This window comes from Bidens hawaiensis, unplaced genomic scaffold (assembly GCF_021521415.1).
Source record: "Bidens hawaiensis isolate Kalapana, Puna unplaced genomic scaffold, B.hawaiensis_p1.1 tig00018571_1, whole genome shotgun sequence".
Taxonomy (NCBI): Eukaryota; Viridiplantae; Streptophyta; class Magnoliopsida; order Asterales; family Asteraceae; genus Bidens; species Bidens hawaiensis.
Window position 1 is genome coordinate 134,782 of NW_027492813.1, and position 16,327 is coordinate 151,108.

A 16,327-nucleotide genomic window follows, 5' to 3' on the forward strand; every position below is an offset into this window, starting at 1 on the left:
TATTTGTTTATATATGATATGATCATAACAAATGAATATTAACACTTGAGTTATTTGGAAAGGGGTTTCTAAATAAAATGTAATTGTGAAATAAATAAATCATATGGATGATTTATACTTTGAGAGATAGGCTTCCATAATGTTATTTAAGATGGTAAAATAACAATATGTGAAAATTATTACCTTGCATGTTACATGAAATGTGTTATATTTATAATGGTATAACTTATAACACATATGTATAAATATAGTAACCTTGAAAAATAATGAAAATATAAAAGGGAAAGAAAGGGCACCCCCCCTTAATTTTCTTGTTATTTTATTATTATATAGAGGTTAGTGGAGACATGCAAGGATGGTGATTGGTGCAAAGTGAGGTGCATCTTGAAAGGTTTATTATCTTTCATTCTTTGAAGCTTCTTTCATACAACTCATAACCACAAGTAACAAAAAGGCACAAGGAGGAAATATCCTCTAAACTTCTTCTTTTCTTCTTGGATTCGGCCAAGATCAAACCAAGGAAGATGAGTGTTTTTCAAGTGTAAATACTAGCTAGAAGTGGTGTATTGTCGGAGGCTTGGGGTATGCAAGCTTGAGGACCTTCCCTTTGAAGTTCTTGCCTTCCATCCATCCTCTCCTTCACCCGGATTTGATTCTCTTGAAAGGTAGCTTTAACATGCATGTACTTTTAGTGATATGCATGTGTTTGATAGTATGTATTTCGTATTTGGATCTGGGCTTGGGTTTTGCATGTGTAAAATAGGTTTTATACATATCAAATTAACAAGATTTAAAACTTATTTCCGTTGCGTTTTTGGTAAAACAGGAATTTTATCACTTTGATAATCTTGTTAAAACCCAACATATATATATATATATATATATGATACCGAGAATCAAATATCCAATAGATCGACTGTTCTCAGGTAGGTTTTTGCACTTGCGTTATTATTATTATTATTATTTATTAAATTCATTTAAAAAAAGCATTTTCTGATATAAATAAAATCAATTTATGTACATATAGTATAGATATAAGCACAAATGTAATCATTTTTCTATATACAGTATGTACTTATTTGCTTTATTTATAACTTTATTATTTGGATCATCTCGTGTGTTACACGGGCTCTAAAGATAGCTGTATTATATATAATTTGGGTATTGGTTGTTTGTCAATGCATATTGAAACTGTTTGATGGCTTCAATGATATAGCATAATATGCTACATAAGGTTTAATGGTAAGACCGGTCGCTATGGGCGCCGGGGGGGGGGGGGGGGGGGAGAGGCGCGCGGTGGGGTTGCAAACACCGCCGGGGGGCGCGGTTGGCTGGGGCGTGGAGGGGAAGGCGGGCGCAGAAGGGAGGTGAGGGGGAGGGGGGGGCGCCCCAACGGATATATTACCGTTTTTTAAAAAATCAATTTTAAATAATATAAAATACATACATACATATATATATATATATATATATATATATATATATATGTATATATATACTATTCACCCAATCTCTACAAACATCCCATTCTCTTATTTAAACTTTATAAAACTTTCTCCCCAAATATGTCTTCCGACTCATCTTTGACACCCGACTTCCAGCCCGATATCGATGATATTTCCAATTCGGATTTAGAGGATGAAGCGATATTTAGTGTCGTTTTAGAGGCTGCCCAACTCGTAGTTCAGCATTGCGAAAGCTCACAACCACTAAAAAGATGGCCTCATCTTCAACGGTATCGCGTAGGTGTGCATGACCGGTTGATGAAAGATTATTTTTCGCCGGACGCGACTTTTGATTCGGAACGATTTCGGCGCTGTTTTCGGATGAGTCGCCAACTATTTTTACGAATAGTTGGTGATTTAGAATGCGTTTATGCATTCTTCCAACAATGGGCGGACACGAGAGGTAAACCGGGATATTCAACTATGCAAAAATGCACGGCGGCAATTGGTAATTCGTCAACTAGCATACGGGACTGCGAGCGACGCTATGGAAGAGTATTTACAGATGTCGGAGACAATGGCTCGTGAAGCGCTTCACACATTCTACGAATGTGAGTATTAATATTCTAATTATTTATTTTAAAACCGTAACATATTGAGCATGAATTTTATAAAATTTGTTAAACTTAGGTATTCCACAACTATACCATAAAAAATATTTGAGGAAGCCGACTCAAAGCGACGTACAAAAAATATACGAGGTGCATCAACAAAGGCACGGTTTTCCCGAGATGCTTGGTAGCCTCGATTTCATGCATTGGGAATGGGAAACCTGTCCTGTTTCTTGGCAAGGTCAATATCATCAAGGTGATCATGATGGCCCAACAGTTATTCTTGAGGCAGCTGCATCATTTGATCTTTGGATATGGCATGCGTTTTTTGGGATGCCCGGTGCAAACAATGATGTAGCTGTGATTAATGCGTCCTCTATTTTTGACCGCCTCACAGACGGAGTCTCACCCGATACCTTATTTTCCACGAACGATGTCAACTACGAATACTAATTTTATCTAGTCGACGGTATTTATGGCATGCATTTTTTGGGATGCCCGGTGCAAACAACGATGTAGCTGTGATTTATGCGTCCCCTATTTCTGGCCGCCTCACAGACGGAGTCTCACCCGACACCTTATTTTCCACGAACGATGTCAACTACGAATACAGATATTATCTAGTCGACGGTATTTATCCGGAGTGGGCCACGTTGGTTCTTAGCTTTACGTGCCCGACTGACGAAAAACGTCAGTATTTCAAGAAAAAACACGAGTCGGCAAAAAAGATATTGAAAGGGCATTCGGTGTATTAAAGAAACGTTGGTCTATAATTAGACAACCGGCTCGTTTTCTACAAATGGATAAGTTAAGAATTTGGCGTATTAAAGAAACGTTGGTCTATCATTAGACAACCGACTCGTTTTCTACAAATGGATAAGTTAAGAAACATAATGTACACTTGCATTATCTTGTATAATATGATATTGGAGGACTCGGGTAGAGCAATTTGCCAAGACAAGTACAACGATGAGCCAGGGCCGATCTGTACACTAAACGAAGATGAGAAACTTGCTAATTTATTAAAAACACAAAAAAAGGAAATGAATTTCAGCCTTCAATCGAATTTGGTTGAACATCTTTGGGGTAATAAGCAAGATGACGGCGAGGACGACGACTAAAAATAACTTTAATTTTTTTTATATGTTTTTTTTATTTAATTTATTTTGTATTTTAGTATTATTGTATTATATATTATTGTATTGATTTTTTTGTTTTATAAAAAAAGAAGAAGAAATGTCGTGCTTCAAAGCCCCTTCACCATAGAGGGGCATTATGCCCTGGGGCTTCGATGCCCCCAGTGCACACGTGGCGCTGACGTGGCACTATGGAGGGGCTTCGAAGCCCCCCACCATAGCACGTAGCCTAAGGCTATGCATTATGGGCGCGGAAGGAGGGGGGGAGGGCGTGGTGGGCATGAAACACCGTAGAGGGGCGCGGTGAGGGGGAAGGGTGGAGGGGACGATGGGCGCGGTGGGGGGGGGTGTTGAGGTGGGGGGCCACCACCAATGGTCACTAGCTGTTTAAAAAAATTAAAATAAACATTTAAATATAAATTCAAACCTTTTTCTCAATTTTACTCAAACAACTTTCATATTCACACCAAATTTGACCATCTTCACAACATTTATCTTCACACCAAATTTAACCATCTTCACAACATTCATCTTCACACCAAATCATGAATCCTAACTCGAACCCGGACCCGAACACGGGCTCAAGCTCAACACCGAACCTAAACCCGAACCCGAATCAAAACCCGTGGGATTCGAGTTGTATGTGGTCGGCTAGTTTGCTCGCAAATAACGTCGACCTTAGCAACCCGTTCTATGCAAACCAACAACGACCGACGATTCCTCCACCCATGCCACCGTTTACTCCCGATATGTTATGTTCTTTCGGGCACCAATGCCGTATACGTCCTTGCAAGTACCACGAACCCAAATACCCGAAACGCAAGTACCCGAAATGCAAGTCCGGCTTTCAAAAAGAAGTCATAAGAAAAAGAACCCGGGTGACGTTCGAACAACTGAAAAGGGCGAACGATAAATGTGGGAAGCGGGCGAGGTAATGGCGTTAGCCTTAGCGTGGATCGACTTTTCCGAAGACTCGATTCAAGGTATATTATAAAAATATTTATATGTTTTCCATGTTATAGTTTTTTGCTTACTAATGTTAAGCTTTTATATGTATCAAAGGTGACGGCAACCATTCGCCGGAGTTTTGGGTACAAATACGCACAAGTTCTTTGCTTTAATGGGTCGAGGAGAGTATCGCGGGAATGACTCCGTCTACAACAAATGGAAGTCATTACGCACACAAATAACCGACTTCACAGCCGTTCACACCCGCGTTGTGAACAACAGAAAAAGCGGCATGGGCGATGCCGATGTGTTGGAGGCATGCTTAAAACAATACAAAGCCCTTTATAATAAATATTTTAGCATGTTGGATGTTTGGAGACAATGCATAAGCTTGCCAAAGTGGCATACGGTCTTGACATCATCACCACCGATACCATCCAAACGGTCAAAGACAACGTCTACTTCGGCCGATCAATCGCCGTCACAGCCCATGTCCGATGGTCATTGTCAAATTAATCTAAACGAGTTGGATCCGGAATTAATTTTTGATGAACCGGATGAGTTGCCACGGCCGGTAGGAAGAGATAAAGCCAAGGCGGCGGCTAGAGGTGGAGGATCTTCGTCCAGAACCACATCCTCTAAGAGTTCCGACACGAGGTCGCATCTTGAGAACTTGGAGCGGAGGCTAGCCGAGATTGCCAACATTAATAAACAAAAACAGGAGGGCCTCATGAAGGTGCACGAAAAAAGAAAGGCGATGCTTGCGGAATACAAAGCGATGCACCAAGAGCGAACGAAACAAAAGGAACCGAGCTCATCACAAAAGATCTATCGCATCTAGATCCTGTGTCGCGGGCGGTGATGGAAAAAAGAAGAGCAAAGATATTGGCCAAATATGCAAATGAGGCTGAGGACGACAACGGCGAGCATTAATTATATTTTTATTTTAGGTTTTTTTTTTATTTGTAGGGTTTTTATTTTTTATTGGTTTTTTTATTTGTATGTTTTTTATTTTTATTTGTATTGGTTTTTTTGTTTTATAAAATAAAAGAAAGAAAAAAGGTTGGGCTTCGAAGCCCCCTCACCGTAGAGGGGTATTATGCTCTGGGGCTTCGATGCTCCCAGTGCCCACGTGGCGCCGACGTGGCACTATGGTGGGGCTTCGAAGCCCCCCACCATAGCACGCAGCCTAATGGTCGGTGGTGTTTTATATAAACTAATGTTGTTGACAGTAGTTTAATGAGTCATGTCATTTGGTTGTTTGTCAACCTTGACTAACTATTTGCTTTCTGTTGAATGTTTTAATGTGCATATGTTTAGGTTGTTGCTTATTTTGCAGTCATGGTAGGTGATGTAAACATATACATGAATGATTTGGGAGATTCCCAACTAGCCAGGTTTTCACTGTTTTCAACCAAAGATGTGAAAACGGATGGAAACTTTAAAGAAATCTATATATAATTTTGGGCGCACAACCTACAAAACTATATAAGATGTTTAGCTTAAATATAATCAAGAAAAAATAGTAAACATTTACCATTTCAAGAGTTCACATCTTGAGTAAGCTTTGTTATAACAATAAAAGAGGAACAAGCGGCGAGCAAGGAGCGGTCTAAAACCCCATAATATCAATCAGATGTAATAAAACCATAAATCAAAGTACATAATAAACATTGTCATATGTAACACAATTTTTTCCCGATTATGAATTATCATTCAATTCGACTGTTAATTACAGAAATAGGATGAAGTTACCTTCGTTTGATGGAGCAGGACCTTGAGCATTCATTGATGGAAGAAGCGATGGTTTTTGATTGAAAATCGTACAGATGGAGATGCAGAATGAATATCGCTGGAAGATGCTTCAAAACTCGATTAGGGTGAAGAAAGGGAGGTTAGCGGATGAGTTAAGAGGTTGGTTGTGAAGAGCTGTAAGGTATAGGGTTTAGAATGAAAAGCATGGTGAAGAAACGGGTTATTTGATATATATCCGGATTAGGAGGATCCGACAGCGAGACCCATGACCCACAAATTTTATAAGGCTAAATCAATGAAAGCTCTCAATTTAAAAATCAAGCAATCTGGTGGCTCTAGAAGGGATATGTGGAGTGACATGAGAGCGACATGAAGAATTTTTATGGTAAACAATTGTATAGATAGTTAGATTTACTTAATACGGTAAGTTAACATGTTCGTGCTACCCCGTTCACTTTTGCAGGTCCATCATATTTGAAATTAATGACTACAAGAATTCTCTTTCTTGAAATACCAGCTTTCACTACTAGCAAATCATAATGTTTCCTACGAAAGTTTCAAACGCATTTCCTACAAGCGCTATTTCTTACTCATTTTCAACGAAATTCCTACGAGAAAAGTGAACCCTAAATTTGCAACAGAATTGTGACAAGATTGTGACAAAAAGCAATTGTGTTGGAAATGTGTAGCAAATATTCCAACACAATTCCAACAAAAAGATAGTTTTACACTTTTATTTAACATTTTCGTGAGAAATGCGTAAAAAAAAACAAATAAGTAATAGATTTCGTTGTAAATGCTTAGGAAATATTTCAAGGAAATTTTTATTGATGTTTATTTTTAATCATGTAGGTTTTGATTTTTATGAAATTTCTTATAGAAAAAATCTTGATTTATATATATTCGTTTTTTGCTTTTTTTAGTTTTTGTAACATTTTTCGTCATAATTGCATAGGAAAAAAAAACGAAAATATAAATAATATATTTTCGTTGGAATTAAAAATATTGGGTTAAAAGTAAAAGATTAAAATATAAGGGACCAAAGTTGAAAATGAAAAGTGTTGATGTTAAATTGTTAAAATGTAAAAACTATTGGGTTAAAAGTAAAAGATTAAAATACAACTCACTAAAGCCTAATGTGCAAACCATAATGTATACATATGTTGCTAATTGTATATATAAATGATGGTTAATGAGGGCCAGTAATTGTTAATAAAAAAACTTATTATGGCTTAATACAATTTATTATGACACATGTCATCTAGTATGCCCCATTTAGCTCATCCATGGTAAATTTTTGGTAATTGATAGTTAACATTGACTAGTTTGGGTTAATAATGCCCAAACAGGAAAAATAGACACAAGTTTCGCAAAACAGCGCGTTAAGACTTCTTACGATCCAATAAGACTCATTGGCACTCAATATGCTCATTTGACACATTTATTACTCAATATGTCTCATTATGTCCCCATGATTTCATTTCACTTGCAATTAAATCTGAATTCACAAATCTCGTTAAGTTTGGTCGTAAAATTCATCAGCATGTTCTTCACGTGAGGGGCAGTTTTGTCATTTTTCTCCCCAAATAAACCCTAATCCTAATTCGTAAGCCCCCTCACGTGAGTGGCCGGAGTGTCTTTTGGGGGAAAAAGGACAAAAATGGGTTAGTTTTGGGTTATATGTGTGCGGGTTAATGTTAAAATCCTTTACACGATTAATTATTGGGTCTGGTTCAAGTTACACATTTCAACTTGCAACCCGTCAGCCCACTAACACAATTAACTCCTTGAATTCTGCATATAATTTTTATTTACTATAGGGTTGGAGCTCGGAAAAATGGAAAAAAGAAGCTTGCAAGTGGGGGAGAAAATTGTGCCGACGCCTACAACGAAATATCTTGGCATACATGGATCTATGGGATTTTACGAGCGTCATATCCACTTGGTAAACTAATCATATTTGTTAATTCTAGTAAATTAATCATTTATATTTTGTTTGATTAATTATTATATATGTTTTATCAAATTTTTAGGTACAAGTAGTTCGAACTCAAGAACTCAAATGGAAGAACGATTTGAAAATGAACGGAAGGCAAAAGAAGACTTGAAACATCTGATGAAAGAAATGGAAAATGACCGTATAAAAAATGAAGAAGGATGCAAAAATTTGAAGAGTTTATTAGAAATACTGAGTGTCAGTGCTAATTAGTAATTGTAATTTTGTAATCAAACCTACTAGTTTTATATTGTGAACATTTTAATTTTAGTTATTGTATTTTTGGTTGATTTGTAAAACATGTTTTGAATTATATTTAATTATTATTTTTTCTTTTTGCATTTTTAGCATAAAACATCTTGAATTTTTTTAAATGTGCGGAAAAAAATAAATAAAAGCCAATACCAGATGCATTGAAAATGCAAAAGAAAAAAATATAAATAAATAAAAAATAATTAGATGTGTTGGAAGTGTGTACGAAAATAAAACCAAAATTATTTAGATACGTTCCAAATGCGTAGGAAGATATATTTACTTTCGTATAAAATGCGTAAGAGAATATGTTAATATGCGTTGGAAATACGTAAGAAATTGAAAACAAAAGTTTTAATTACGTATGTCAGAAATGCGTTGGAAACTTCCAACAACATATTTTTGTAGGTAATGTGTTAGGATATGTGTTGGAAATGCGTAGAAAAATATTTCCTACGATGCTTTTTCCCACAAACCCGGTTTTGTTGTAAATGTGTTGGAAAAGATGATTTCCTACACATTTCCAACAGAAAATGGCGTTGGAAGTCGAGCAATTTTCTAGTAGTGTTTCTAACAAAAGATAATAATAATAAATATACAATAGTTAAAACAACTTCATTACGGAAACATCTTTTAATACTTACACTACTAATGTGAAAAATATAATTCCTTTTTAATGTGGTATAGTGGTAGGGAGTTAGGGTTTTTAAATGAAGACCCAAGTTGGCGGTGACCTTTAGCCATTGAGTTACCCCGTACGAAGTACCTAGACATTCTATGTTTGTAGGTCGTTCAGAAAAAAAGAGAAAAATGTAAGACTAAATGTTTCTCACAATAGATTTTCCAACGAAATAATTTTTTACGGAAATAACCCTTTCATACTTATTTCTGACCAATTTTGGCATGGAAGCGACCCATTTTTTGATAGCGGTAACTTATTCAAACAATAAACATGTCTCACACTAAGGTGTTGCTTGTTTTTTCAGAGGTAAAATGTCTGCAGTCTGCGGACCAAATCTGCATACATCTATAGAAGATTAACTGGACCAAACCTCTGCAATCTGCAAGAAGAATACGGTTTGTTTTTTTAACGTCTGTAGATTGCTAAAATAAGCTGGTAGTGGTGTACAAACTGTGGTAGTGGGTGGTGGTGGCGGTGGATGGTGATAGTGGTAGTGGGTGGTAGTGGCAAACGGTGGGTGGGTGGTGGGGTGGACGGTGGTGGTGGCAAACGGTGGGTGGGTGGTGGGGGTGGACGGTGGTGGTGGCAAACGGTGGGTGGTGGTGGTAGCGAATGATGGGTGGTGGTGGTGGACAGTGTGGACAGAGTTATCTACCAGAGATCATCGTGTTCATCAGTTGCTTGAGTTGGAGGAGTTACGGGACCATACTTACGCGCATTCAGATTGTTATAAGCAGCAGGTGTAGGAACTGCAGGATCGTAAGTTAGAGGGTATTGAGCAGTTTAAGTGTGGGGATATGGTCTTATGGTATAATTCCCGGTTGAGGTTTTTCCCGGGAAAGTTGAGATCCCGTTGGTCAGGTCCTTTTATGATTACTGAGGTTTTCCCAGATGGCATTGTTGGGATAAAGGATAAAGGCGGGACGTTTATGGTGAACGGTGATGGACTGATGCACTACATTGGCGAGCCGATGACTGCTCAGACGGTCGAGGTATTCTACCTTGACTCACTCTCCGAGATGTAGACGTGTGGATGCATCACTCGGGAGACTGCCCGAGTTGTAGAGTTTGTATTTTTGTTATATGTTTGTGCTATCTGTTTTATTTGTTTTGTCTATTTCAGGATGTTCCAAGATGAAACCGCTCGTACTCAATCTCCATTCGAGTCGGTCGATTTAAGGGGTGTTCCATTATTTGATCAAAAAAAAAAATAAAATAAAAAAAAATAAAAAATAAATAAATATGTTTATTTGTTTATGTTTTTGTTTTCCGTTGTATACGCCGCTACATGCGAGCGAGTTTGAGCTTCTGCAGGTTATATTATGCGCATGGTAGCTTTGGTGGCGTTTTGGAAAAAGTTCTCCCGAGGTTGCGGCCGCGAATGAAATGCTATACGGTCGTTTGGACACCAATCAGCTGTTGAAGATTCTGCACACAAACCAGGGGAGTAACCCATTCTTTGTTTTAGTCTTGTATACTTTATTTTTATTTTCTGTTTTAATTTTATTTTATTTTATTTCTTTTCCTTATACTCATTGAGGACGATTTCGTTCTAAGTGTGGGGATGGGGTTTATTTTGCTTAGTTGTAGGAAAATTTGTGAAAAAAAGAAAAAAAAATTTGAAAAATTGTCCCTTGAAATATGTTTTCTCTACGTTAAACAGGAGATGATATTATTACCGAGTAGTGGTTATTTTATAACTTCATGGTGTTTTCAACATATATATATAATAAATAAAAACAATACCCATTAGACCCGCACGTAATGTATGGTAACCGAACGGTTTAGACTCAGTAATCGTGTGTGGGTAGGCTCAGCCTTTGAGAATGAAAGGGCGGTTTGGTTGTTGACCTAATTGAACCTTTTAAATGGCCTGACTTTAGTGGGAAACATCTTAGGGGTTTTGTTTGTTTAACTAAGCTCGTGACAGGACTGGAATGAAAAGTCGGGTCATACTCAAGCCTCGAGTCACATGATCGTCTGTATATTATTTGTATAATCTTTTGTATATGTGTCTATTCCTGTGAAGCTCCGTACTCTGTTGCGCGGTGGCGCAGACCTGAACGTTGATGCTAGCAGAAGACAGTTTTGCTCGGCCCTCTGTTGCGCGGTGGCGCATACCTGAGCCTTGATGCATTTCTGTAGTTTCGTCCAACATGTTATATATAAAAAATAAATAAATAAATAAATAAAAATAAATAAAAATAATAAAAATGCAAAAAGCCAAATGGCAGGAAAAAAAAAATATTTTAAATCAAAACCACCATGAAGGAAACTACTGTCGGTCGATCTTGACCAAGCTAGAGTTTATAGGTTGTATTTGAGTTGAAATGTTTTAATCATGTGGCAAAAGGTTTAAGTCAAGTTGGGGTGGCTCGGCCCGGTAAAACCATAATGGAATTGGTGAAGTGGCACCAAGGCTTTTAGGTGTGGGTTCCACTTAGTCATAAAAATTAATAGAATCGTCACACCTTATTTGCCTCGGTAAGTATTAGGGGCATGGGTTTAAAGTGGACAGCAATACCGGAAATTGACCTGATCTGGCTTATTAGGTGAAAGTTGGAAGGGGTAACAGGGTACTTGTTATAATACTTTAAAAAGAAAAAATATATATTAATAATAATAATAAATAAATAAAACCAAGAGTTGTCGGTTAAAACTCGGATATGATCCTGTGTAGTATTCTTTTTCAGGGACGAAAAAGTCTTAAGTGTGGGGATATTTGATGTGTTGTAAAACACACGTATTTTCCGCACCTTTTATCTACGTAATACAGTATATTTTATGTGTTTTTACTCGTTTTAGATAGGTTTTACATACATTTATTAATCTTGTAGGTTTTGGGTGAAAGAAAAAAGAAAACCGGGACTTTTCGAGCATTCTACGAGCCTTTTACGCATACAAGTTCAAAACAAAGCTCAAGGCCCGACCCGTATGCATCATGGAGGCCCAAGACCATATTATATTATATTATATAAAAAAATAAAACCCTAATGAGCCTAAAGGGGGCTGCTGATCGGATTTAGCAGCAACAACACAATAGCAGCACAACAGCATTAACAGCAGCACAACAGCAGCCAACAGCAGCACAACAGCAGCCAACAGCAGCACAGCAGCAACAACAGCAGCATCAGGAAGAAAAGAAAAGAAAAAAAAGTGTTGTTCGGCTAGGGTTTGATCGTGTGATGGCTAGGGAAGGAAGAATACACAAGAATCTAGCCTCGGGAAGGTTCGACATCAGTTTACTCAGCAAGGAACGGCCGGGAATTCATCATATATCCTTCATTTTTTCACATTGTTCATTACTTTGATTATCTTGTTCAATTGTTTACTAGTTTTTGCAATTGATTGATAGATTGAATTGTTTATGAGTATTGTTGATTGTTGAATGATATTTGAGATGATTAGTAGGAGTTTTATGATGTTTTATGTGATCATTAGCTGCTGTCCAAAAACTATGTTCGGCTAAACTTGTTAGTTCTACCTAGGGAAGATGAAAATTGTTGAGTTTTGATGAGTTTAATGGATTGTTTGATTAATGGACTTGAATTGCTATTGTAAAGTTTGATTTAGACATGAAATAGGTTGTGTTTAGTGGCTGGAAATTTTAGTGATTCATTGCATAAACCCTGTGTGTTGATTGATTAGTTTTGTATTGATTGATCGGTGCATTGTTTGATTCTAGACTTTGTGTTTAGGGTTTGTTTGCGGTAGGTACCACCGTAGGGTTTTGTTGCGTGAATTTGTGATTAAAGTACAGCGGTTAAACATCTTTCTTGAGACCGAGAGGTGATAGGAAGTAGGGTCGTCTCATTGCCTTTGCATGCTAGAATAGGGATTGCGCGAGAGCGAGTTCGTTTCTTGTCAGGTTTAGGTATTTGAGCGACTAGTTGATCTATTTTGGTTTAAGTTGAACTGTTCCTCTATCCTTGGTTGTGTAGTATTCATTACCATTAGGGTCGAGTGTTGGTGAGACCGAGAGGTGATCCTTCATTAGAACACGTTAGCAATTATTTCCCGGTTTGGTCGTTTTAGGCGATTTTGAGTAGTTTAGGCTTGTTGAGTGAGACCGAGAGGTGATCCAGTGAGCCCGAGCGATCCTTAGTCGTGTCATCTTTAGGGACCGGTGTCTATATATCATTCAATCCATTAGCTTGTTAGACCTACAATTTGATTCAGACCTAGGTAGACGTTTTTCCCATCCGAAGTTAACACCGTCAGTTTTCCGTTAAGTTTTCTATTTTTGGTAACTTTTGTCAGTTAGGTCAGTCAGTCCAGTTAAGTCATTTTATAAAAACAAATTTAAAAAATCAAAAATTAATTAATTATTATTCTTAGGTAGGTCGTGTCTAGGGTCGTAATCGTTAGCGTCTTTCGTGTCTTCGTGTTCGATACTCGGACTTCCTAGAGTTATATTACTTGCGACCGGTACACTTGCCGGTTGTGTGTGGTTAGGATTTTCGTTTTAATTAAAGCTTCGTTGTGAGGGTTATCCGACGCACATCATTTATTCACCTATTTTATAAATAGTTTTGGGAGTTTTTTGTTACAATCTAGATTATTATTGGCTCATTTATATATTTGTTACTAATTTTTTTATTTATCAAAAACAATATTCATTTCTTAAATAAAAGTAACTTAATTTTTCATAATCAACAGGTTTGAATGTTCGAATGTTTATCTAGTTATAGCGTTAAATAATAAATTATTCTAATTTATATATTTTCAACTATTACTGTATGTTTTTTATATCCAATACTATTATCACTATCTTTATCTATATACTAGCTTTTATCCTTCGTATTACGGGGTTGTTTTACATTATTCGTTTTTAATATTTATATATTTTTTAGGATTTTAATTTTATTTATTGTAAGAAAGTTGATAATATACTTAGGATTTGATGATGACAGGATTTCACAAATACATAAGATGTTATAACCTGATTTAAAAGTTATCTGGGTTTGGTGAGACCCATGATCCGTTTTTTTTACTAAAAAAATTATTTTTTAATTATAAATAATATCTTAAAAAAATCGGATATTAATTTTTAGTATAACTCTATTTTATAATATTTTTAAATCAAATATTTGATAAGATTAATTTTAATATAATGAGATGCTATAACCCGTTTAAGAGCTATTTGAGTTTGGTGAGACCCATGATTAGATTAATTTTTAATATAATGAGATATTATAACCCGTTTAAGAGCTATATGAGTTTGGTGAGACCAATACCACGTGAATTCGGGTCAAATGCATGAGAAACCTTTATTTACAAATAAAACAATCTGGTGGCTTGCGATAATTTAGGGGGATTTGGTTTATATATATACTAGAATTTATCCCCCGTATTACGGGGGTTATTTTACATTATTCGTTTTTTATATTCATATATGTATATTTGGATTTTAATTTTATTTATTGTAAGAAAGTTAATAATTAATATATTTGAGGTTTTATAATGAAATGGTTTCATAAATAAATGATATGTTATAATGCGGTTTAAAAGCTATCTGGGTTTGGTGATACCCATTACCCGTTTATTTTCTTTATTATAAAACTGTTTCTTAATTATAAATAATATCTTTTTTTAAATAAAATAGGATATTAATTTTTATTATATTCTTATTTTATAGGATTTTCATATCAAATATTTGATGAGATTAATTTTTAATATAACGAGATGTTATAACCTGTTTAAGAGTTATCTGGGTTTGGTGAGACTTTTACCCGTGAATTCGAGTCAAATGCTTGAGAAGCCTTCATTTACAAAGAAAACAATCTGATGGCTTGAGAGAATGGTTGTTTTACATTTTTCGTTTTTCAATATTTATTTTTTGGATTTTAATTTTCTTTATTATAAGAAAGTTAATAATATATTTAGGGTTTGATGAGGAAAGGGTTTCATAAATAAATGATATATTATAACTCGTTTAAAAGCTATCTGGGTTTGGTGACCCATGACCAGCTTATGTGTTTTACTATTAGATTGTTTATTAATTATGAATAATATTTTTTTCTTTTTAAATTGGATATAAAATTGTAGTATATCCCTATTTTATAGGATTTTCATATCAAATAATTGGTAAGATTAATTTTTAATTTAATGAGATGTTATAACTCGTTTAAGAGTTATCTGATTTTGGTAAAACCCATACCCATGAATTTGGGTTAAATCAATGAGAGGCTTGAATTTAAAAATCAAGCAATCTGGTGGCTTCTATAAAAGGAGGGAGCGACCACGTCGTGACACATAGGATTTTAGGGGTTTCGTTTATATATATTATAGATTTTATTTATAGAATTTTCATACCAAATATTTGATAAGATTACTTTTTAGTATAATGAGATGTTATAAACCATTTAAGAGCTATCTTTGTTTGATGAGACCCATACCCGTGAATTCGGGCCAAATGCATGAGAAGCTCTCATTACAAATAAAGCAATCTGGTGGCTTGAGAGAATTTAAGGAGATTTCGTTTATATATATTTAAGAGTTCTCATTACAAATAAAGCAATCTGGTGGCTTGAGAGAATTTAAGGAGATTTCGTTTATATATTTAAGATTTTGTTATGACTAATGTTTTTATTATTTAACATTAATTTTATTTAACGTTTTTATTTCTCTAATGTAGGTCCCAATGCGGGTGGATCTAACAGTAATCTTGGATCAACCGAGCTTAGTGCTAGCGGAAATCACACTAAGCCACCTAAGCGGTCTCGGATCTTGAGAGGTTATTATCAGTTGGTTTGAGAGAAAGAGAGAAAGCCGAAAGAAGGAGAGTTTGCAAAAGGTTTTCTATTAATCAACAATTAACAACAACCTTATCTCTCATGGCATGCTTCCTATTTATAGGAAAGCATGCATGATAAGTAAGTCACATCAAATGCCCAATGGGCTTTACAACATTATTTCTCTTGGGCCCATTACATATTAAATAACCAAAATGGCCCATTACATAAAACAAATACAAAAGACTAATATAAACAAAATGGGACCTAACAATCTCCCTCTAGTCTTTAGTATTGGAACCCGTCGGTGTCGTAGACCTAACATTCGTCATTGGTTAGTGGAAGTTCAACAAGCCTACGCACAAACTTGTTGAAGGCTTCAACTATCCGGTCTATATTCTGACGTCCCAAGTCCTCGACGGTTCCCAGTGGCTTGTTGTAGAGCTTCTTCATATCCTCAATGTCTAGACCCATAAGCTCATGCTCGTCAAACACTCGAATCTCGTGCATATCACGGTAGTGGATGACGGCCTCACCAGTTGTATTATCAAACTCCCAATCTATGAAATCTCGGAGAGTGTTAGGAAGATAAGGCTCGCCGTGATAAATCTCGTGACAGTCTTTCGGCGCCTTGTATCTCCACATAGTACGAGGCTCTCCGGTAGCTGGGTCAATCTCCCTTGGGTTCTTGTATTTGCGACCCTTGTTCAGCTCGAAGTCTTTGTAGTCGACTTTTGATTGACGATGTAGATAATCGGGAACCCAACT

General features: G+C 36.1%; 1 protein-coding gene across 1 annotated transcript; it reads left to right on the forward strand.

The window, feature by feature from the left end:
• The first annotated feature begins 1,565 nt into the window (after window positions 1–1,565).
• LOC143556434 (uncharacterized) lies at window positions 1,566–2,509 on the forward strand. Its single transcript, XM_077045753.1, has 3 exons — window positions 1,566–1,908; window positions 1,970–2,056; window positions 2,136–2,509. The coding sequence occupies exons 1-3, from the start codon at window positions 1,566–1,568 to the stop codon at window positions 2,507–2,509; spliced, it is 804 nt and encodes a 267-aa protein (XP_076901868.1).
• The last annotated feature ends 13,818 nt before the right edge of the window (window positions 2,510–16,327 follow it).